The sequence below is a fragment of the Tigriopus californicus genome, chromosome 10 (assembly GCF_007210705.1).
Source record: "Tigriopus californicus strain San Diego chromosome 10, Tcal_SD_v2.1, whole genome shotgun sequence".
Lineage (NCBI taxonomy): Eukaryota > Metazoa > Arthropoda > Copepoda > Harpacticoida > Harpacticidae > Tigriopus > Tigriopus californicus.
Genome location: NC_081449.1, coordinates 11,467,873 through 11,489,802, shown reverse-complemented (window position 1 = coordinate 11,489,802; position 21,930 = coordinate 11,467,873). Strand labels below are relative to the sequence as shown.

Below are 21,930 nucleotides of genomic sequence, written 5' to 3'. Positions count from 1 at the left end.
AGGGAAGATGATGAAGAAGAAGAAGTTGGAAGAGGATGGGAGATTCATGGAATTGTCTTCCTTCTGTGTTCAAAAAGATTAATGAAACGAGAGAACTTCAATTTCTTCCGTCACTCTCAAATCTTAACAACCATCCAGGATGCCAAGAGATTTCATCGCTTCTCGTCCCTGCGAAAACCACGACGACCTACGAGTATCACGGCTAATGCAATCCTTTCGTCTTCCAAGTTGTAAATGGCCTTCTTCTCTCCTTGCACATAAACGAATCAAAATCAAGAGCTATTTGAGTGATATATAGAGGGGTGATTACTCCAATCTTTGCACAAATACAGACGTGGTCAAGCCTAGTCTGGTCTGATTTACTTCATGTTGCATGCAAGCGATTGCCACAGACTTGTTTCGCATCCTACTTGTATTTCAAGGCTAAGATAACACAGTCAATTTAGACATCACATTTTGACACATCTGCTTCGTTTGGGAAAGACGGCTACACAATTTGAACCATCCACTTACACTCACTAGACGGGAATGAGAGCTAATAAGGGACAATCTTACTTTATTATCGTTGAGGTCTCGGCGATTGCGTCGTCCGACGCTGCCTCAAACCCAAAATATGATCGTAGCAACACCACCAAAGACGGTGACCCCAAAAGTGACAAACAAGCAAACAAGTCATCCGGATTCAATCGACCCCCCAAAATATCTCGAGATAACAAGCTCAACACCAATTGAAGCGAATCTTTTGAGGAGTTCATCTTCAAAGACATCCAGGACTTCTCATCTCGAGGCGTCGGTTTGGCAATCTGTACTTGACCACAATGCAGAGGTCAGCTCAGTCATGTTGGTCACGCAAATTTTAAAACAATGCAAAATAAAAGTAATTAATCTGAACCTGGGAATGTTTCAAAAAAAAAACTCTTAAATTGCACCAAGCTAAAATAAAAACTGACACCTAAATGGGTTGGCTTTCAAGCATTTACCAATCCAATCCCGTTAATGCAAAACAAATAGCCAACGAACGAGAAGCACTAAATCTCGCAATCTATATTGAAAGTTAGATTGTCCCAGAACTCTCATTCCCCTCTATTCGCTACCTCTCATCATCCTTCAAAAATATTGAGCAATGGATGGTGCTCGTAACATTAAAGTGTCATTTCCTCCAGATCCATTTTGTCACCTAATCGAGGCGATTCCGGGGAAACTCTGTTCGATTCGTGTCTCCCGTCCAACAGTGCCAGAACTTTGTTTTCACGACAAACATCAGTGGCTCTCCTGGCTCTTTCAATAGAGTCAGAGATGCTGAGCAAAGGAAGAAGCCATCACCCTATTCTGGTAGTTGGTCCATGGACTTCAGAATCGCCTTCTTGTTCAGGTACAAAATGCCAGCTAACGTAACATATATTACAACCCAACCACCCGTCTCGCTTCAAGAAGAGCGTACTCACTCCTCAGGATCCAGGGCGCGTTTATTGTCTTGGCGCTATTTGGGTTGTGGGTTTCAAAAATCCGCAACGACACTGCCCTGAAGCCCGTTTGAAGCCAGCAAGGTGGAAAAGGAGGAGAAAAAGACCTGTGGTGTACCCAGCCTATCCATCCAAGTCGTAGTTGTTGCCTTGTTGAGAAAATCAAGTGGAATTTCCTGGAGTGAGATGATTACATACTCCATCTGGATGTGAGGGTACTCTCCTAGGCGAGTACTTTCCGAACAATGAGCTCTCAGTGATCAAGGTGGGAAGAAGAAGTCAAAGAGGCAAAGGGGAAACTTGCTTGTACCTACGATATCACAGGGCGAATCAAAAACAAGCCAAAGCTGGTCTGACTGCGAAATTGGTTTGACTTTTGACATTGTTCTCAGAACCCACGGCCCATCAACAAGCCCAATGATCGGTACGGACCGATGACGTCGTTGAAGGGGGGAGGAGACCCCCACAACAAAGTCATGATGAGACCGGGCAGGAAAATCTGAGAGAGAGGAATTAATCTTCTTTGGCCTCCTGACTTCATTACGAATCGACTCAAGACAGGTTTGGACCAGAGCCACAGTTACCAAATTCGACTCATCCTCTCGTAAAATCCACTGTCTAGGCCTTACCTCGCTTCGTATTGGAGGTGCTGCTCTTAGCCGGAGCAGAGCAGACAGGTTACTACGTACAGTACACCACTCCGACGAGCGGCCTGTTGGCAGCGAGATTGCCTCCAATGTGATGTTCAATCATCCGTGGTTGAGAAAAATCTTGATCATGTGTGGTGATCTATGCATTCTTTCAGTCTCCACCATCAATCTAGAGCACTATATTTAATGGTAGAACAATGAGGTTGCCGCATATGTACAACCAGCATGCTGAGTTGGGCGGTTCATTTGTGGATCAAACATAACTCGACCGAGGGCTTGGCCCAAGACTTCTTGCGAATCAAGTGATGATCACACAAAAACAACAATAACAACAACAACAATAGGATCTACAACAAAAGCTCCTCCTGAGGAGCAAACTCTTCCCACAAAAAGGCTCATCAAATGTTAGCAACTAGTAAGTAGTCAGGTAACGAAGTCAACACGCACTCGTGGGGAGAAGCAACGAGAACCAGCGAATCAAAACGGTCATCAAACCCTCTTGGGAAAAACGTAAACATCTTTACTCTCTCTTCGGGGTGATGTGAACTAGCTAGAGACTTGGTCATTTCAGGTCCAACAAATTGCCAGAGGTTAACATTAATAAAAATGAGACGGACGTAATCCTGATTTGCTTTTGAAGGGCGAGATATTTGGCAACAGAGCTCTTTTGAGCACTTGTGTGCGGGAAATCGCTCGCAAGTGGATATGTCGCATCTTCATGGTCATCATGATTCAGCCCCTTAAAGAAATGGGCATGACTTGTAAAAAAGTGGGGAAAAAATAGGTACGAACCATAGGTAATGGTTTCGAATGATTTTTTCATGCTCGTGACTTTGTGTCTGGCTTTTAAAAGTTCTTCTTCGCTTGCAAAATTCCATACCTCAAGTGTTGAAAAGTTTTGTAATACGACATATGACTCAAATATCACTGCAAGTTGTCACTCACAAAAGATAGCAACGTATCTGTAGAATCCATGACTCGACCTTTAGAGTGCAAAGCTCCCAAAAAAGATTTCAATCAACACAAAAGGGGATTTTTCCATGCATCCTTTTAAACGAGGTTTAACGTCGAACTGTCCATATGTGGTTTACGTTTGTTTGCGCGGCTGATGAGAGATAGAGGTTTACTTTACTCTAAACGTATAACAGCTAACACATGTCAATCAACTGAGGGGAAGTCGTTTTTTAACTGCCCTATTTTAGATTCATTCCAGGATTTTCCACATGCTGATGGAATTCGGAACCAAAAAAAAAAATACATTGAGGCCATTATATAGCGGGATAGGATATAGATGTCAAGGCTTCCAAGCCCGTAGGATGACTTATTTTTATGTTATGAGGTCACCGGAGTGCACAAATCATTCCAGAACATCCAATATCAAGGCAAATAAGGGTAGTTGTTATTACGATTGATCCTTGACTCTTGGTCTTTTGTCATCATGGTTGATTGCCAAACTTTGCTTTTCCTCGTAATAGAAATTGATAATGAACCCTGTTGGAAGCCGAGACCTAATCTTAACGACAGATTATCGGGCGAAAATGGGGAAGTCATAGTGATAGCACCATCGCTACTACTAATAATAATGACAATGATTGGCCCCAAGGTGCTCGTTTGTCTAGGCAGGGGTCTCTTCTGCTCGTTGGGGCATGTGTGTATTTTTGACAAGATTCTAGACACTCTGTCAATCATCGAATTCCTGCTCATGAAGGCATGAGAGATGTTTCTGGAGGAATGGTGTACTCTCGCACATGTAGGTAGCCACCTATTGGATGGACAGATAGGGGCCAAAAAGTAATCTCCTTATAAGGATTTGGGAAAGTTGACACCAAGCAATCGAACACGATGAACATTGAGCTAGAATGATGTTCTTCTCCTTCTTACTTTCCCGTACCGGAATGCTTGGGATCTTGAGTTCAAAATGCATTGTCCTCGTGTGTATGCTCTGTATGCTCTGTATGCTCTGTATGCTTTGTATGCTCTATCAGCTCTCTACCACGCTCCCAATACTGAGAGGATTTCTGTATTAGACGTTTGCAGTACCTTACGTAACCAATAACAACGAGTCGAGTGGTACGCATGTCGTTGACGACGACGAACCAAAACCAGCAACAGGTAACGAACCACTTGCCAGGCAACTGATTGTGGCCAATAACAATCGTCAGTGCGACAATGGAATGCCATTAGCAGAGACATTGCATTACCACCGTCATGATTGCATGACAGACCCATGGCTTCAACGACAACATCCACAACAAGACACACTTGCTTACTTGAGCAAAATAATGCCTGGAGGCCCCGTCGCAAACGCATGCACACAAGAACGTTATAGTATGTATGCAGTACATACAGATATCGAGTGAGAGATTGAGAGAAGTCAACGTTCCGAAGCCACTGCCTTGTTCATTGGTCCGAGCACACTGCTTCGAAGAAATTGGACTTGACTTAGTGACTATATGTAGTGCAGAAATAACTCTTTTCAAGTCAAGCATGACAGAACGAGAGCAATAATAAATTTACCAAGATTTCTGAAGTCAGTAACCATGTTTATGTCTAATGCAAAGGGCTACACAGAATATTAGGCCGATTCAAGTCTCGAAAACATGCCACCTTTGGGGAACAAATTACCCTTTCCTATTGTCCTGCTGTCAAATCTGTATCCTTTCCAACGAACCTCCTTTTTCCCTCTCGTGCAAATCAAATGGAGTTGCATGGTGTTTGAAGAATTTCAACTTAGCAAGTTCAACGCAAGCTTGATGGACAGGTAACTAAAGGTAAAGGAGTCGTAAATTGGTAGGTAGGTAGTTCGTGGTTGCGATTCTGATTGCTCAAGCCCTTCCAAAAACAAGTAGCACCGTCTAAAGTCCAGTGAACGATTTGAAACCATCAAACAGTTCTGGTTGGTTCCAAATCAAAACCAAGATGAGGTTCCTTCAAGTTCTGTATACTAGTTCCTCAATATGCCTGTCCGAATTTGATCGGATCACACTTTTCTTACCTTGGCAAGTGAAGGGCAATAAACAACGGTCCCAATCCACACCGAAGCTGTTGATACTCAGGGAAGGATCTGTGAACCGCACATTTGGTCCCTCTCGGATGCACGCAACCATGCCCGCACCCACCCGCAATTGAGGTGTACTGGCATTCAGATTGATGGTGGTGAGCATGTTACCCAATTCCGGGCTCGTGGCGGATACCCGAGCATCTTGTTCATTGGGCGAGCCCACACTCAGCGAGATCTGATCCAGATTGCTTCCGATCTCGATGAGGACCGAGTGCCAACGGCCGTCGATGAGGTCCCTGCCCGCCAATTTGCTCACGGTTTGATCCCCTTTAGACAGGATCAGATTCACACGACCCGACTCGTCTAACCTCACTTGCAGTTGATCGAGGGTGTTCCCAGTTTGTCTGAGAAGTTCACCCGGGGTGCAAGTCCGAAAGGAGAACCCCACTTTTGTCCGGGCCTTCAACTCCAAGGTGTGAGAGGTGACCGCGTAGGAGGATCCGTAGAGGAAGAAGCCTTGACTGCTGTAGGTGGTTGGGGACGCCAAATTGTTTTGTTGACTCCATGTGGAGCTCGTGAGCACTCCGAGGATGAGGAAGACATCTGCAAAAGACAGGAATATTGTCATCTTTAATTAGATTTGAGCATGTACACTTAGTTGATCACTGATGGATGGTCAACTCCGAGATTCAAGAGGCCACTCCAATCTCAATTTACTGATAGATGTGGGAGTAATTGCTCGAGGATCATGAGAAGATCTGAGATCAAGCCATCACTGAAGACAGGTCCTTATCATTGGAGCCCTGAAAACGAAGTCGTCCCTCAGAAGCCAGGCAATGTTAGTAATACTGTAGTAGTTGATTTATCGATCGTAGTTTCAACATGTAATCGAAATGCTTTGTACTTTTCCAAGGGCCATCCCAGAATCGAGAAAAGAAAGAAGCCCTGCAAGGTTGATCCGTCTTGAATGTGTGTAAACATGAGAGCAAAGATTAACCAACGTAAAAGTGCTCCAAGTCAATACGCACCGACATATATCAGCGGCTCTGACTTTGACATATGCAAGTAAATACTGTATCACTGAGGGAAGGCAAAAACGAGAGACTAAGACGCTCGATGTACATATACAGTATACTACTGTACATACGACCAATGGAACTGCAAATAACAATTCACTTTCCCATGGAAAACGAAAGAGCGGACTTTATATGTCGTCCTATTACTTCTCCCATGAATATCAGAGTCAGTGTTAACTTTCCACCTGAAGCTTGCATGGAATATCTATCATTCGTTCTCGGACAGAGACACATCGGACAGGACCACGAACGACGAACGATCGATATGACAATTTCTGGAGCATGAGACGTCAAGTATCAGAATGCCTGGTTGGTGCCTTGGCTTCCTCGAACAATGACATTGGTTGGGCCCGTAGGTTTGACGGATTGATCAGAGCTACGGTTAAATGTGACAAATGGACGAGATTTTCCGCCTAAAGGTCCCCTTCACATCCTCTTGGCCGGCTAAATGAGATATCATTTCCTGCCAAACTCGTGAAATGTAACCGAGTAATCGGAGTCCGTCCGTGGTGCTTATTCGTTACCACAATACATCGGAAGGAGTGATAATCTCCGAAGATTGTCAGGTGGGAGTCCTCTACCTTGTCAAAGTCAACGAACATAATATGTGCATTTCCAAGTTCATCAGGATACATGATGATCACCAACCGCGTACAAGAATCAAGCATCAAGAATCAAGCATCAAGTACTCACCCGACCAACGGAGTCGCCCCAATCCCATCATGATGAAGATGCGTGAGGATGGGGGCTGATTAGAAATGTAACTCCAGGAATCCAAGCCACCCAAACATGAGAGGATGGCAGTTGCTCTCTCAAACGCCCTGCTTGACAGAGATCACCAGTAAGTACTACCACAACCACCACTATGTAGTATGCTATGTATAGACAGGTCACAGACACGTGAGTGAGCGGGATAGAGAATGGGTCGAACTCAACCAAGCACTCCAAAACGGTCAACACTGCACATCTCCTTTGAATGGAACGATGGATGGAACCATGAATAGATGGATGATGCTGGCCTTTGCGGGAGTCTCACTCTCCCAAGTTGGAGGATTGCGATTGTGTAAATATAGATATTATGGTCCGGCAGCTACCACTCTGCACTCCTGCCTCAACCATTCAGTTAGTTGAACTGAGGATCAGCGTTGATACAAAAAGATCCTCAAAAAAAAAAGACGAGACGAGAGACCGGTAAAGGTGCCCCACAACTGCCAGTTCAGAGATGTTCGAGCGTGATTAAGCGAACTGAGCAAGTCCAGTCAGATCCAGTCTCCTAAGCTGCCCTAGTGGCTTGAATCATTGGTTAAGCTCCCTTGCCAGTACCAGATCAACATAGGTGAGGGATCATGGAGAGTGAGTAGTTAGTTGGGAAGTGAGGCGGTGGCTCAGGTGAGGCACCCACCAAGAAAGAGGGGTCGGCAGGTAGCACACCTGTGGCTTCAGAACGGACGGCCCATTGGAGAAGGTGCTTCTGCTTGGCAGCTTGGTGCTCACTGCCCGACAGAGCAAGAGAAAGAGGGGCACCTGGATGGAGATGCGATCACTCGAGTTACTCGCTGGGACAGGCTTGTCGAGGGTGGGCACGAGGATTGGTCTTACCTGTTGAGTGGTTGGACAAGGGAGAACGGGCGGGTGGAAGGGCCCCTCGGTTTTGGGTCTGTTTTCCTCTTGATCAGGGAGTTCTTAATAAGATGGATAACGACAGAGAGCGCCACCACGTTCAGTTCTCTGAAGAAGGCCTCGAAGGAAGCCATCTAGCAGATGATTTTGGGGGCCTTCTGAACTAGTAGTATCAAAATGACTTAATATTGTGGTTTATTTAGAGAAGCGTTTTTTTAGTCTGAGAAAATCAAAGAGAAGGAAGGCTTGTTAGGCAGAAGTGTTCAGTATTGTCAAATTGCTTAGACGGCAGCTTTCCCAGCGAATCAGGAATATGTTAGGCACCATGTAGGTGCCCTTAATAGTGTTCAAATTATACAACTTTGCCTTGAGAATGCTTCTTTGTCATGTTTTTAGAGCAATTATTAACCACACTCGCCCTCGTGACAGGCAAAAACAAGGCTTCATTGTTTTTGGAAAAATGTTCCATCGGAAAATCGATACTAATGTTTGATTTATCCGAAGGATAAAAAAGGTCTTCATCAATATCTATCTATACAGTGAAATCCATGTCATATATTTTGATTTGTTTCATTCATGTCATTTGATTCGTGCCATGTCAATTTTTGTCCTTCAACTAGATTTGCTCTTTGAACTTTCCATTATTTTGAAGGACTACGCCCAATTCTTTTATAGACGAACCCTACTCAATATCTTTACCTCTATTATCTACAAGTGGAGTCTTCAAAGGCATTAACCTAAAGGTTATTGAGCGTAAATTTATACCATTCAAGGCCATATTACTCTGAGCGACCCGAGAGTAGCTTCTATTTAGGTCCTTGGCCAGGCTAGTGGAATCTTGTCCATTCCTACCAGAAACTAAAGCCAAGAAGTATATTCAAAAATACGCCATGATCTACTTTATCATATGTCTTGACACTTCAAGATATACAACATCATCTAACTTGTGTCCGTCCTCGCAATCCATGCTGACTTCATGGACTTCAAGGCACACTCAAAGCTTGACCTTCAAGGTTTTCTCAAACACCTTCGCAATATTCAAAGTTAGAGAAATCGGACTATAGGCACTGGGGAGCGATTTGTCTCCCCCTTTGAAAATTGGAACAACATGAGCTACCTTCAGAGGAGAGGGAAACCTGCCCTGATCCAAGATGCCCCCCATGAAGTTCGAGAAAACAGGACCAAGAACCTGTGAGCATCTCATCAGAAACTGAGATGTCACACCATCAGAGCCATGAGAGCTCGAAAGCCTCAAGTCTCTGATGGCCTCTAAAGCATATTGATCTATGAGTGCAACATCATCTAATTGCTCAATTTGACTAGCCTGGTCATTAGAGCGATGAGCTGTTGCTTCTAAACTCAGTGGAGTTGAAAACACACTAGAAAACTGATCTCCAACCATGTAAGTCATAACATTTACATTGCCCCTGACTTCACCATCCACCTCAAAGGGCTCTACTAGATGTTGCGTTTTCCTCTTAGAGTCTGCAAAAGAGAAAACCATTTGATCCAATTTTTGTAAAATGATTCCCTCCCAGTTTGCAATGCTCGAAGCCAAAACATCTAAATTGAAGAAAGAAATGGATAAATGGTACGAAAACATCACTTATGCCAGACCATAGCACGCTTACTCCTCAATAAATTTTCAAAAATGAATATAAGTTCTGCCCTATAAAGGTATTGTCGAAATTTTGTGCCTGATCTTATGAGCCTTCCGATGGTAAACCTTGACACTTAAAAATACATTATCATGTACCTTGCATTTGCATGGATGTTATATTTGGACGACCAATAGATTAGAATAAAAGCTGGCATATTGGGCTATCACATTTAATATTCAGATCAGCTCTACCAACTTTTTTAGATCAGTCTTAAGTAGTGGTGATTACGACTTCGTGGATAGAGACAGCTCCCTTCCCGGGTTTAAATATATCTCCTCGACCTTTCTCTTGGAAAGATCTTTGACCTTAGACATACCCTCGCTCAGACGGAGAATCACAACCCGGGATCAGACCTAGGGATCGAATAACGGAAGCACGTACCAATGTAAAGAATAGTATGTACGCGTACATGCATAAATGAATGATAACGGATGGTGTGAGAACTGGTTTCGGGGACCGCAGGAGAAAATCAATCCCCCGTCTTAGCTTGAAATGAATTGCAGCAAATGACAATGAGAATCCAGAAGGAGTACATCAAGGCTTCATTGTTCAAACTAACATGGATTTAAACCTTGATTTTCATGGACTGTAAAGCATTCTCGAAACGTACTTGAACCCTCTCGTCGTGTGACTCTGCCGCAACGGTCTTGAATTAATGGTTTGTATTACATAAATCATTGATCAAGTCAGAGATAAGGGCCTTCAATTATATTAGAAGTCTTAGGAAAGACAAGTCTTTGTTGGATCAGAATCAAGAGCAAATTTAGGCCATGTTCCATTTTTTGGAACAATGGCCCTTCTGCAATACAACAGTACAATAGCCTTTGTTAACCTTGGTCGAGAGGTAAGCTTTCTCAGAAATGTGCTTGGGGAAATCAAAGGCTCAGGCAATGAATCACCTTGTACAGTTTCGTGAAAGTGGACAACCCTCTTTCCATTCCAACATTTCCATTCGATTTACAAATGTCCTGGTGGTGCGTCAGAGTTCACCCGCCACTTTCAAGCCATATTTGCAGCCTTTAATGTTGATTAGCATTGCTTTCATGTATGGTTTATAGAAATAGCTTCAAGCAACTAAAAAAGAGGCACAAAAGGCTCTTGTTATGGAACTCCAAATATTTCAGGTTTGAACCAGTAGGGAATTGTCATTTGTCACTTCATGACTCAGAGGGATTCTCCGGGATTTCCACAAGGTCTCTCTCTCTCTCTCTTTCTCTTTTCATTTCCCATCAACATTGAAGGATCTCTCAACTAATATATGAAATAGGCTGTGCCTGAGCCTTACCTTATTGTCGGCATTTGTGACAACTGGGTTGACACGAATTTGCCTCTAGTAATGCAGACTGAAATATGTGTGGCAGCGATTGGGAATACCCTCATACGTCGGAAATAACATCCTTGACATACTACTCGTCGTAGAGGAGTGCAACCGTGCAAAGCTCACCATGTGTTGGATGTTAGTAGCCATAAAAATATCTTAGTGAAAAATACTATGCACGAAAAGTCCTGCTGCCTCCTTGACGTGACTCAAAACGGAAATGACGCCAAGGAATAATGAAGATTTTTGCCCAAACTTCAAGAACAAGAATTGGGGCTGGAGTGAGAGTGTACTTCGAAAATCACCCACAGCAAGAAGAAGCCGTTCTTGAGCAAAGTGTTTGGGGACCTTATCAAAAAACAATCTGAATACCAGGAAACGATAAAAGTGACCGAACGCGTGTCAACAGCATTAAAAGCCCGTTCGTTGTCTGAACTCCGATAAAGAGCCTCGAAAGGTGTTTGATACCACCCTCCAGTCTTCACTATCTTGAAGATCAATCCATTCCAATTCGGCGAGTGATATTTGAAACAACTCATGCATCATGACTTGGCTGTGGAAATTGGCATTTTGCACCTTGTTCCAAAGCATTGTAGGGCTAGCCAAACCTGATGGACAAGAAGAAATGGAGAGCATCGATTACATCTTCCACATTGGTGCCAAACCCCGTCAAGTGCAAACCCTTCAACAAATTGTGTTCCGAGACGACAAGACTTTGGAAGTACCCGTGAACGCTCGTGAAGACCAAGCTTTACCCTACGTCCGTCCAGCCAGAAATGACGTCACCGCTGAAGACCGATCAGCTCAACTCGTGAAACCAAACGAGTTCCAAGGCTCAGAATCAGATTCTAGGATTTTGAGTGGAAATCGGAGTCCTGCATTGGTGCCAAACGATCTTGCTCCCGTTACGTCGAATGTTCCACTTCGGATTCGCATCGGAAATACCACCAATCTGTTTGGTAGCCCTGGCGAGTCTGTGAACGTGGAGTTCGTTGTCACAAATTATGGACCAGCTTCGACCATCTTTTTCTCGGCCGAGGAGAGCCAAGCAACTGATCCAGATCAAGTTAATTTTCCCGTGGAACAGTTCCTAATGAGCTTGAGTAGTTCACGGGCTTCTTTGAGCTCGAATGGTAACTATACATGTTTTATGAACCTAGTGGTTCCACCTCACGCAGCGGCTGGCACAAGGAAAACTATTTCCTTTGTGGCCCAGGCCTCGAACGCAGGTAAATGCTTTGAAATAGATGTCGACATATAGGAGAGCCTTCATTGACGAGACAATCTTTGCATTTCAGGGGGGGCTCCTCTGTCGATCACCAGACGAATCTATTTTACCGTTGGAGGATCCAACATCAAGAGCACTGATTCCGATGCTCCAGAATGCCGAGTGTTGTCCAATGATCGGGCTGGCCAATGCCAAGATCAATTATCAAATCCAGCTCAGCCAGAAGCTTGTCGACAAGTCCGTTGGACCTCCCGGTTTCAAATCGAGGTATTGCATAGAAACCTTTCTATGATGAAGAGGGTATTTTATTACTTCATTCTACGCATTTCTTTGGAACCTTCTAGGATTCCCAATCGGGACTCAAGTCCATCGATGAACGTCCCCTGATTGTTGGTGTGTCCCAAGATGCATATTTTTCACATCAAAATTACATTTTGGGCACCAAGCTTCCTGTGGAATACTTCTTTAGTGCCAGTTGTTGCATGGAAACCTTCGCTCTGAAACTGGCTGACGTGGCCGGAAATCAAGGCCAATGTTATGTGGGGAAATTGCCCAATGATCCAGAGGCCAATGTGGATGTACAGGGTGCGTCATCTACAGGAATCATCATTGCCATTGTTGTGAGTGCCATCATTCTAATCTTGGTGGTGATTGGGGCCATCGCTGTCATTTTCGTCATGAAGAAGAAGCGGAAGGCCGAATTAGCGGAAATGCGGGAAACCCCTCAGGCGCGATAAGAATAGAAACATATTTTTGTGAACCCGTTGCTGCTTCTTCTCGAGCAAATTCGTTTTCATATGCGTGCTTGCTCTCATGTGCAGAATCTCTGACTGAGCTCTAGTCAAACATTTCTTTTTGTGTCAACCGTGTCATTATCATGGGAACGAATTGATTTTCTGAGCGAAAAATAACTTTCTATTGACTCGCGAGTTAAATGCCGTAACTGGATCAAAGAGTTCAAATAAACATGAAAACAAGAAGAATTGAGCATCTAGAGAGAGTGTTTGAAGATCTTAGGTAGAATATCACAATCAATATCCCCTACTAATATGAAGGTATTTGAAATTTCCCTCAAAGTCCTTCCCTGGCTTTGATCTCCGAGGCGGTTTGACAATTCACACAAGCCGAACAACAGCACGAGCAGAGAACGTCCTTCGTGGTATCGCCCTGCAATATGAAAAAACTTGGTTGTTATGATACATTCCTGTGCTATGACACAATGTAGGAAACACACGCTTCTTACTTCAATGCCATATCTCTCCCTTGTTTTCTGCCTAAGAAGGCAGATGCCAACGACGGGGCAGAAGCAACTGAGGCAACAATACATTGGAACACTTTCTCCCAAATCCTTGGCATTCTTGCACACCAAGCACAAGGAGCAGAACCATCCAAAAAGCACTGAAAAGTAAACATCGTTCCATATCAAAAATCGCGTTGCTTAGTTATCTAAACCACATGGAGTATGTAAGTTCAATTTAAAGTTGCACTTCCAATTTGGGCGATATATAATATGCATTGCCCAAAAGTCTTTCTAGTCCTTTCGGGAAAACTTTCCCTACCAGTGACATGCACATGTCATTAATTTGAAAACATACAAATGGAACAGAACAATCTCCACTATTGAACTTCATTGGGCCTTCCCATGGGCTCTTCGTCCCTTTTTTCAAACGTAAGGTTGTTGTTCAGCGACAATTGCTAACCACTACAGAGTACCTTAGAAGGCTTTCCTATCCCAAAATTTACACTACCAATGAAGGTTAGGAAATTGTAAAAGAGCATGTGTTCACTAAACCAAAAGCTTGATCAAGAAATGTAGGATGAATAATAGGGCAAACTTTCAAAACTTACTCGTCATTGGATCTTTAAAACATTGCAACTCTCCCTGTTGCCATTCATTTTGTACCACGTCCATGATTGACAACAACCAAAAAGGGCAAATATGAACACCAAATATGAATCAAAGCTCCTATGTCTGGCTCGACAAAAGTGAACTCGGAGAGTGGGAACTGTCGCCGAGTGGGTCAGACTCCTGGTCGAATCCAGAACATGAGAAAGTTCATTGTTATGGAGACCTCCTAGACAACTGTTGCAACGACAGTCTAAAGATCGAGCCAATTTCCCTTCTTTTTGTCCCGTTGGGTCTCGGAAAAGGGACCAGAGCCCATCTTTTTAAAGCGAAGGGGTGAATCTAAGTAATATCGTACTGAGCTGCATGAATGAAATCTTTTCTCGATCCCTTGTTTTAAAAAACTGGGTTGTGGTGACTTGTACAACACATGAAGGTCCGTTGAAGAAGTTTTGTTGTGGAGATCATGGCCATGATATTGAACGAGGAAGCAAGTTTTGGTTTTGATGACAGGTTTGACTGAGCATCCCAATCTTCTAAAACCAATCGCGATGAAGAGATACGAGATATATTAGCGATAAGGCCTTTATTGATTCGATTTTCATATATGCTCGCCACATAGCAACAATAATAGATAATATTGGGAGGACGGGAAAATACGCTTGAAATTGTTCGAATAGTTGCGATAAATGATAGAGGTGCACATACAATGCGTAGGCAGAATTGAAAATAGAAATCAGTTCATGATCATGGCAGATTGAAGTGGCATCAAGACATCAATATTCAAAAGCATTGGTGTGTCGATGTACATTGAGTGAGAGCTTTCATTGGTTGGTCAGTTTGGTGTGGTTGATTCAGGACCAACCAGGAACGATCTCCACTTAATTCAAGTCGTCCACATCAACCTTGCTTGTCTAGTTATGGTCCCCTCTGGTCTTGATTTCTGCGCCTGTCTGACAGTTCACACAGGCTGGACAACAGAATGAACACACTGCATCACCCGCCACGCTTCCCTGAAAGTGTAAACAAGAGGATGTTAGTCTGAGGAGCCTTGGGCGATTTTGGCTTGGAGTTAAATGTCGATCTTTTTGCGGGAGACAGGCCATTGTCTAATTGGCGGAAACCGAAGCAATTCATGATCAGCTTGATCGGAGGAAGGTGACAAAAATTGCAAGTTATCTTTCATAGTAAGAATGAAGCTTTCTATTCAGTTATAAAAGTCAATAATTTCGACACGACCTCAAACGTTGTTGTCGTTGGTTTTGCTTTTCCGTGTCCTTCGTTACTGCAGTTTCGATTAAAAGTGTATTTTAGTTGCAAGCAAACTAATGATGTGACATGTTATTGTTTGGTTGCTGAGGGCAAACAAGATATATATATTGATTCAATGCCAATTTATCTTAATTCGTGAATTGGGTGTGCTTTTCAACTGGAAATCCTTTCCTTCTTGCTTATCTTTCCCTACCTGCCGATTTATTTTCGTTTAGCAACTCAAACATTTACCAAGAAAAAAGAATATTCCACAATCACCAATATTTCAAGTTTGATGGGAAAAGTATAAACGGGTGAGTAGACGCGCAAGACAAGCAAGAAGGAAAATGCAAATCGACTATTTTTCCCGAGCAAATTTTTGCAGATAAAAACTTAGTGCATGATGTCCTCACTGAAGGGCGTTAAAGTACAAAGAAAGGTGTGCATCACAGTCTGATCTGAAGAGATTAATCTTGTCATGAATATGAGCAAATAGAAACTTGATGACTAACACATCCTTTTGTTAGTCAATCCCTAAACTCAAAACAGGATTTGCATGCGAAGAAACTGCTCTGATCATGATAAGCCAGTCCCCATTTCCTTCTAAATCCATAGGGTTGGTACTAGCAAACAATGTGGTCTCCGAAGTCAACATTTGCATGACGGGCACCATCAAATTTTGCACCCAAGTGACAACTAGGTTGGATCAAAGCATGTACAACACTCACATCGATTCCGTATCTCTCCCTGGCTTCTCCTCGAAGGCAAAAGAGTGGAATACAAGGGAAAAAGCACGACAACACCCCACAAATCAGTCCACTTTTGCCCAAATCATTGGCGTTTCGGCAGATCAGGCAACAGGTGCAGAAGCTGCCACAAAGGCCTGAAAGAAAAGAAAGGGCATTTACTCTTTTCTTACCATACCAATTACGTATACAGGCGTAATTGATGCCACCTCAATAGTACTTACAAATCTCGCAGTCGTCTAAACATCCAAATGTGCCTTGCTTCCATTCAGCAGCCATGGTTACGGATTAATGTATTTGGGGTTGAGGATTGAACTGGAATATGAATACACGACGAGTTGATATGAGTGTCAGAAAGTAGGAGTGCCAAGGGCGAGGTTCAAAAGTACACGAGAAAGCATTTGGCCGAGCACTGAACAAGTTGTACGTAAACAGACCGTCCAGACAGACTCCATGGGGTTTGACGAGTACAACTCAAATGGAATATGAAAGGGGATATCCAATGGCACAGCTTAGCTTGAAACCTGAGTCAAAAAATCAGAGCTTCGTGTCTATCACGGATGTTTCAATCTGGGGAATTTTACTCAAACATGTTATTGATTAGAACATCCTTTGTTCTCAAAACACTTGTTGGTTGACGTTATTCTCCGCCGATAAGTTGGCGGTGCTATTTTTCAAAACTTCGCCTAACATGTTTCAACTTAACCTCTTTCAATTACACTTAACCTACCGCAAAACTGATTGGTGGCAAAAAAAAGCAATCACACTTTGTTCTCAATGGAATGAATACCCTTGTTCAAAGAACACCTTCGGCAAGAGGGGCTACTAACAATACAACCCATTCTGACCTTGGGCTTATTATATTAATGTCAGGATGTCTTGGCATTATTTGAGAGACGAGCTAAAGTCTTACCGTAAAATGCAACAATGGGAAAGGGAGTGTTCCAAGGTTTGTTTGAGACGCTGAACCTGAATTTCAGTTTACTAGCAGGCGCGCCTAGGAAATTGCAATGAGCCAGGGAACGAGGAGTATCGGGAGTATCGGGAGTATCGGTTAAGCTTCCATCGCTTCCACCACTCTCGTCCTCGAATCGAGCCGAGTTGCGCTTAGAGGAGTACCGACATGTTACTCGCTCATGAAAGCCTCTTTCGGTGCTGCCAATTTCATACCCTTTCTGCCAAGTGGAATTTTGAGCTGTTGTCCCGGTTATCCATCTGTGGGGAGAATTGAGTTCTTTCCTTCCCTGAAATTTTGCTTTGCATTTTTACATTGTATTGCTAATGGGCATTTGCATTGCTTTGCATTGATGAACGAAAAGTGTGTATGGGACAGGGTGCATTGAAAGAAAGAAAATATCAAATAGTGCGTTCTGTAGCTCATGATTGAAACCTCAAAATGACTAAGATTCAATAGAATCTGATTGAAAATATACCCATCTTGAAAACTAATATTGCCAATTCAAAGCATTACTTACAAAGTACTGTCGCACGCATGCACAATTGTTTTGATTACAGAAGAAAATCATGAATCACAACACAAGAAAATTTGATATGAAACACCATTGCCTATTGTTTGATTTAAAAAAATGTGTTATTTCAAAGAGGGTCTTAAATAACGTAAAACTTAGCTTTCTTAGCACAAGTGTCAACTTTGAGTTTTTTGTCAATTCAATTTTATCCCAGTTCAATACCAAGCTTGTTTTCAAGTTCTTTAAAAAAATTGCACTTCCTTTCCTTTTGAAATACTCTAAGAACCGTATGCCTCCTGCATCTTGTAATTTACGGTACTTACAAGCTCTAGGAATTTTCACATTGTTTAATGTTCAATGAAGTCATGAATGCCGTACTTTCATAAAAATATAAATGCATGTGTTGAGTAATTCCCTCACAAAAATCGAGACAAAATTAAGATCAACTCAAAAGTGTGCATGTGACACTCTAGTAAAGGCAGACTTTTATTTTTTGATTTAGATGCAATTGGTGTTTGAAATTACATTTCTTTGGTATAGTTAAACAAGAAAATGCATTAAAGCTTGGAGCTATTTGGCAATAATGACATTCAAAGGTTTCTCTATTTTTGTCCATGGGGAAAGTAAGTCAATAACGGGTGAAGTGGCGCATGGCATTTAGGGCGTCAATAAACAACAGATGTGGCAGGATGTGCATTTAATTTGTGTTACTTTCTATCTTGCTATAATGCCAAAGATTCTTAAAATTTGGCTTGTAAAAGCATGCATCTATTTCGGCTCTTTCTCATTTGCATTGCGAGTTACCAATTTGAAACACACACCAGCTCTTGGAAAATAAAGAATGACAAGAAAAAGGAATTTATCTCCTCCATGAATTATAATTTGAGGTCAATTTGGTTTAAGTTTTGAATATATTGAAGCTAATCATCAACAATGGAGATGAGATTATTCGTTTCCCTTTGATTCTACGTAATCAGTGTATCAAATAAATAATTATTCGAGCAGCTCTCCATGTTTCCCAACTTTTGTCCAGAAAACAGAAATCTCTTCGAATTCGAATTCCAACCAGAGTTATGGCAGAGTAAATGAGATTCATTTTGACTGCCATTTCTCTCTTTAGAGCTCCATTATTCTAAATTAAATTCTGGGTTCAACACTTTATTCTTTGATCGAGAGAGTCGATACCAATTGCTCACACGAATCTCAGAGGGATGCAGGTACCCCTCAAAAACATTTATTCGATCAGACGACATTTTGAAATCGTCCTTTTTTTGTTTTTTTCACGGGCTTTTCTAACCGCTACAGGGAATGAAATCCCCAGTACTATTGAAATGAAAGGGCATAATTCGTCTATTTATTACCTTTCAATCTTTATATGATATTTGGTCTACCAACGAATTTGAGTTGGCAGACCGAGCTAGTCCTTGAATGTATCGTATTCCTTATTAAATTTAGACGGAAGCACATCAAACAATGAAGGAGCCAGAAAAAGAAGAGAAGTGGGCTTTATTGTTCGAACTAGCCTGGATTCTCGAGGGCTTGAAGGTGCTCTCAAAACGCACATTAGGCCTCTACGGTCACTAGAATTGACCCTAAATCCTGGGTTCGTTCAAGTCCTGTTCAAGAAATAGAAATTCCGTTCCATACATGGCTTTCAAAGAAAATCGGTTTGGCAACACTGTTGTACATTGCTCAACATTTGTACCTTCTAGGTTCAGCCACCCTTCGAAATAGTGGACTTCCCGACTCAATGCCAGCCTCTCTAGCCGACAGTGGTGCTTTGCCTTCTGGTCGAGGGCCCCTTCATCTTGGAAGGGATTCTTTGGGGCCGACGACGGCCCGTTTCCATGATGTTTTAGTCTTTACCAACGACAATGAATCATAACACCTTTGTTCAGGCAATCGTTCTAGAATGTTTTACATAGTGTGGAGCTATCCTCCGAATATCTATGGAATAGTTTCTTGTGAACTCAACGAGATGTCCCATTTACTTGACACTTCACTTTTACGAAACCGTTACTTGAAATGCTGGGCCTCAATCGAACCGCGATCAAACATTGAGGCAAGAAGAAAGAAAGTTTTCAAGAAGCTCTGCATCTGGGAATTGGTTTTTACCTGAACATAAAGAGCAACTTGATTTAGTTTGGCTTGATGACGATCGACCAAAAAAGCGGTAAAACAAACGAATATAAGGATGGGGTTTGTAGTTTCTGCTAACTTGCTTGGATAAATGCAAAACTTGCACAGTGTCTCTGTATGTGCCTTACAAAACAAAAAGTATTTTGTCTGTAAAATGGTAAAATGGGTGATACCTCAAGCTGGTCGTTTACATCGTTTAAATCGGATCAGAGTAAAATTGGGATCTTCCAATAATTCATGACAGAAAATTCATTTATGTATATCTAGTAAATGGTCACTTAAACAATTTTAAAGCCTTTTTGCAATGAATTATGCGCAAAACGATCCAGTAATATTTCAAGCACTGCCTTTGGAGTTAAAATATTATTTTCCCATGTCTTACGTTTGAAAAAGTACCATAGTGGTCCATTAGAGTCTCATCCAGGCCTTACTCAAGGGCCCTAAATCCACACGAATAAACGGAGAGATAACCAGATGCTGGACGTGACCCCGTCAATCTGAATATAGTATGGATAATGTTTTGGCCAGGATCACTGACCGACAAGACTTTAATCTCTGAACCTAGCAGCAAAAATGCCCATGTATGATTTGATGATTTGTCCTTTTGGATCAACTCTGGTGCACGTGAGGGCTACGAGAACAACCATTTTTTTCCTAGGGAAGCTGACAGAACATGATCAATGTAATAAATTCAACTGATCTGAACAAATATCAATCAAAGACCACCTCCAGGATTAATGTCAATAAAAATCAATGTGTACGGGTCAACATCTCAAGACTTGATGAACTGTAACATTTATTGGAAAAAGTGCCAGTGGTCACAAGATCAACCAAAATGTGTTAAGGCTAGAACAAAACAGCGTGGAGTGTTTAAAAAAATTGGCAACCCGAAGTTCACTGATTTGATGAACAATAGCTTGAATATGTAACCATAAAAACCGCAATCATTAAATCTGTTCGCAAGACCGTGAGATATTTCAATCTCTTTACATATCGAGTATAACAGATTTTATTGCAAACGTGGATGGATTTAAGACCAACCCTTGCAAGGTGTTTATCAAAAAAGCTCAAAGTTGAAAAAATGGAGATCTTTAATACCTATTCATTTTTATATATTTTTTTTTGCATCTCACGGGGATTTATTCACATCCGAAGGATTGAATTCACTTATTTTACAAATAATTATACATCGAAGTAACACAATTTTCGACTTTTTTTTTGTTTGGCTTAAGAACACAGTTCAGACCTTTTAGCCACGACTGGTCCTCTACAGTCCTGAACCAGGAGGTAGTAATTTGTCAAGCATAACAAAAGAGTGTAAGGTTATTCATCAACAGGAAGTCTGCGAGTAGGTTCCTGTGAAGATTCTGGAGTGATATTATTGGCTTTGGACACTTTGCAATCCTTCAAGCGTCGGTTTTGGAACCACGTTTTCACTTGATGACGGGACAGACCAGTTTTGCAGGACAATTCGATCATTTCGTCTGTGTTGACATATTCTTTCACTGCATACACTTCTTTCAAACAATTCCTTTGATGTTCTGTGTATCGAGAACGCAGCGATGTTGAGCATAAGCCTTTCCACGAGTCAGGGACCATCATGGGAACAAACTGAGGATAACCATAATGCATCGAGGAATGCGTTCGGTAATGTAACTGAAGACGATCTTCAAACTGGCACGGATACAAGGATCCGTGTGGTATACTGGATGAAGGCAAGTATGTTTGAAGGAGGCGTTGCTCATCTGACAAAGTTGAATTTTGAGGGATGGATCTTGAGGTTTGCGAACTATTAGATGTGGATCCGTTACGAGACCACTCGTCTTCACGGGGAATCGGATTTGACAATAGTGACATTATGTTGAAATTGGGCATGACATAATTAAGCAATATTGTGAATATTGCCATACCCATGATGATAAAAGGGAGGAACGTTACTACACTTTGGTGTCCCGTCAATGACTGATTGAATGCCTTTTGAATTTAGAGAGATGGAAATTTCTGGGGCTTGGCTATGCTCCACACCAATGACCAAAAAGCTTGTTCAACTTTATTGGCAATCGTTTAGGGCATCCAAAGATTAATAAGGAGGAGCTCTGTCCTATTGGTCAATTCCCTCAAACACGGTTTTTGTTTAACTAAGTGTCTTTCAAGAAAGCTGGTCTGAAAAATCATTTATTTTGAAAGCAGTTTGTGTTAATAAGTATGGACGATCTCTTGCCTGTGTGCCAACAATAACATTTTGATTTATTGTTTCAAACGAATATATAAAAGCGCGGGCATCGTAAAACCCGAGTTGGGCCACTACTTTTGCAACATGCATGCAAGTACAAAAATGTATGAGAGAAGGAACGAGAATGTCCTTGTTATTTTCGTTGATTATTTGATTATTGATTAATTTGTTCCCGATAAGCTATGCTTTGCTTTTCACTTTGATGACAATAAACAAATACACTTTTGCT

At 42.1% G+C, this 21,930-nt stretch overlaps 4 protein-coding genes and 1 long non-coding RNA gene across 7 annotated transcripts in view; 2 read left to right on the top strand and 3 right to left on the bottom strand.

Annotated features, from left to right (window-relative positions):
- Nucleotides 1-7,485, bottom strand: part of LOC131888412 (protein crumbs-like) — a 30,143-nt gene extending 22,658 nt beyond the window's left edge. The window contains exons 1-2 of one of the 2 annotated variants that reach the window (XR_009374099.1): nucleotides 6,884-7,485; nucleotides 5,109-5,717 (exon numbers count right to left, since the gene is read on the bottom strand). Coding sequence is in view for 1 of the 2 variants with exons in the window: in XM_059237261.1 (XP_059093244.1) it covers nucleotides 5,109-5,717; nucleotides 6,884-6,914 (640 nt within the window). In the remaining variant the exon portion in view is untranslated. The remainder of the gene's footprint in view (nucleotides 1-5,108; nucleotides 5,718-6,883) is intronic. The other variant, XM_059237261.1, reaches the window with a different exon arrangement.
- A 3,313-nt stretch (nucleotides 7,486-10,798) lies between these two features.
- Nucleotides 10,799-12,754, top strand: LOC131888417 (uncharacterized). Its single transcript, XM_059237265.1, has 3 exons — nucleotides 10,799-12,018; nucleotides 12,088-12,284; nucleotides 12,362-12,754. The coding sequence occupies exons 1-3, from the start codon at nucleotides 11,334-11,336 to the stop codon at nucleotides 12,752-12,754; spliced, it is 1,275 nt and encodes a 424-aa protein (XP_059093248.1). The 5' UTR covers nucleotides 10,799-11,333.
- Nucleotides 12,755-12,909: 155 nt separating this feature from the next.
- On the bottom strand, nucleotides 12,910-14,045 carry LOC131888418 (placenta-specific gene 8 protein-like). The gene is made up of 3 exons (XM_059237266.1): nucleotides 13,866-14,045; nucleotides 13,261-13,415; nucleotides 12,910-13,184 (listed from the first exon to the last, which is right to left on the bottom strand). Exons 1-3 carry the CDS (start codon nucleotides 13,927-13,929, stop codon nucleotides 13,089-13,091), a joined length of 315 nt encoding a protein of 104 aa, XP_059093249.1. The 5' UTR covers nucleotides 13,930-14,045; the 3' UTR covers nucleotides 12,910-13,088.
- Nucleotides 13,341-19,303, top strand: LOC131888420 (uncharacterized). Of its 2 annotated transcripts, none has more exons than XR_009374101.1 (2): nucleotides 13,341-13,481; nucleotides 19,042-19,303. It is a non-coding gene; the product is annotated as an uncharacterized LOC131888420 (long non-coding RNA). The 2 variants fall into 2 exon arrangements; XR_009374102.1 differs by lacking the exon at nucleotides 13,341-13,481 and adding an exon at nucleotides 14,876-15,021.
- LOC131888419 (cornifelin homolog A-like) lies at nucleotides 14,433-16,963 on the bottom strand. The gene is made up of 4 exons (XM_059237267.1): nucleotides 16,774-16,963; nucleotides 16,085-16,175; nucleotides 15,843-15,997; nucleotides 14,433-14,876 (listed from the first exon to the last, which is right to left on the bottom strand). Exons 2-4 carry the CDS (start codon nucleotides 16,137-16,139, stop codon nucleotides 14,778-14,780), a joined length of 309 nt encoding a protein of 102 aa, XP_059093250.1. The 5' UTR covers nucleotides 16,140-16,175; nucleotides 16,774-16,963; the 3' UTR covers nucleotides 14,433-14,777.
- Nucleotides 19,304-21,930: the final 2,627 nt, after the last annotated feature.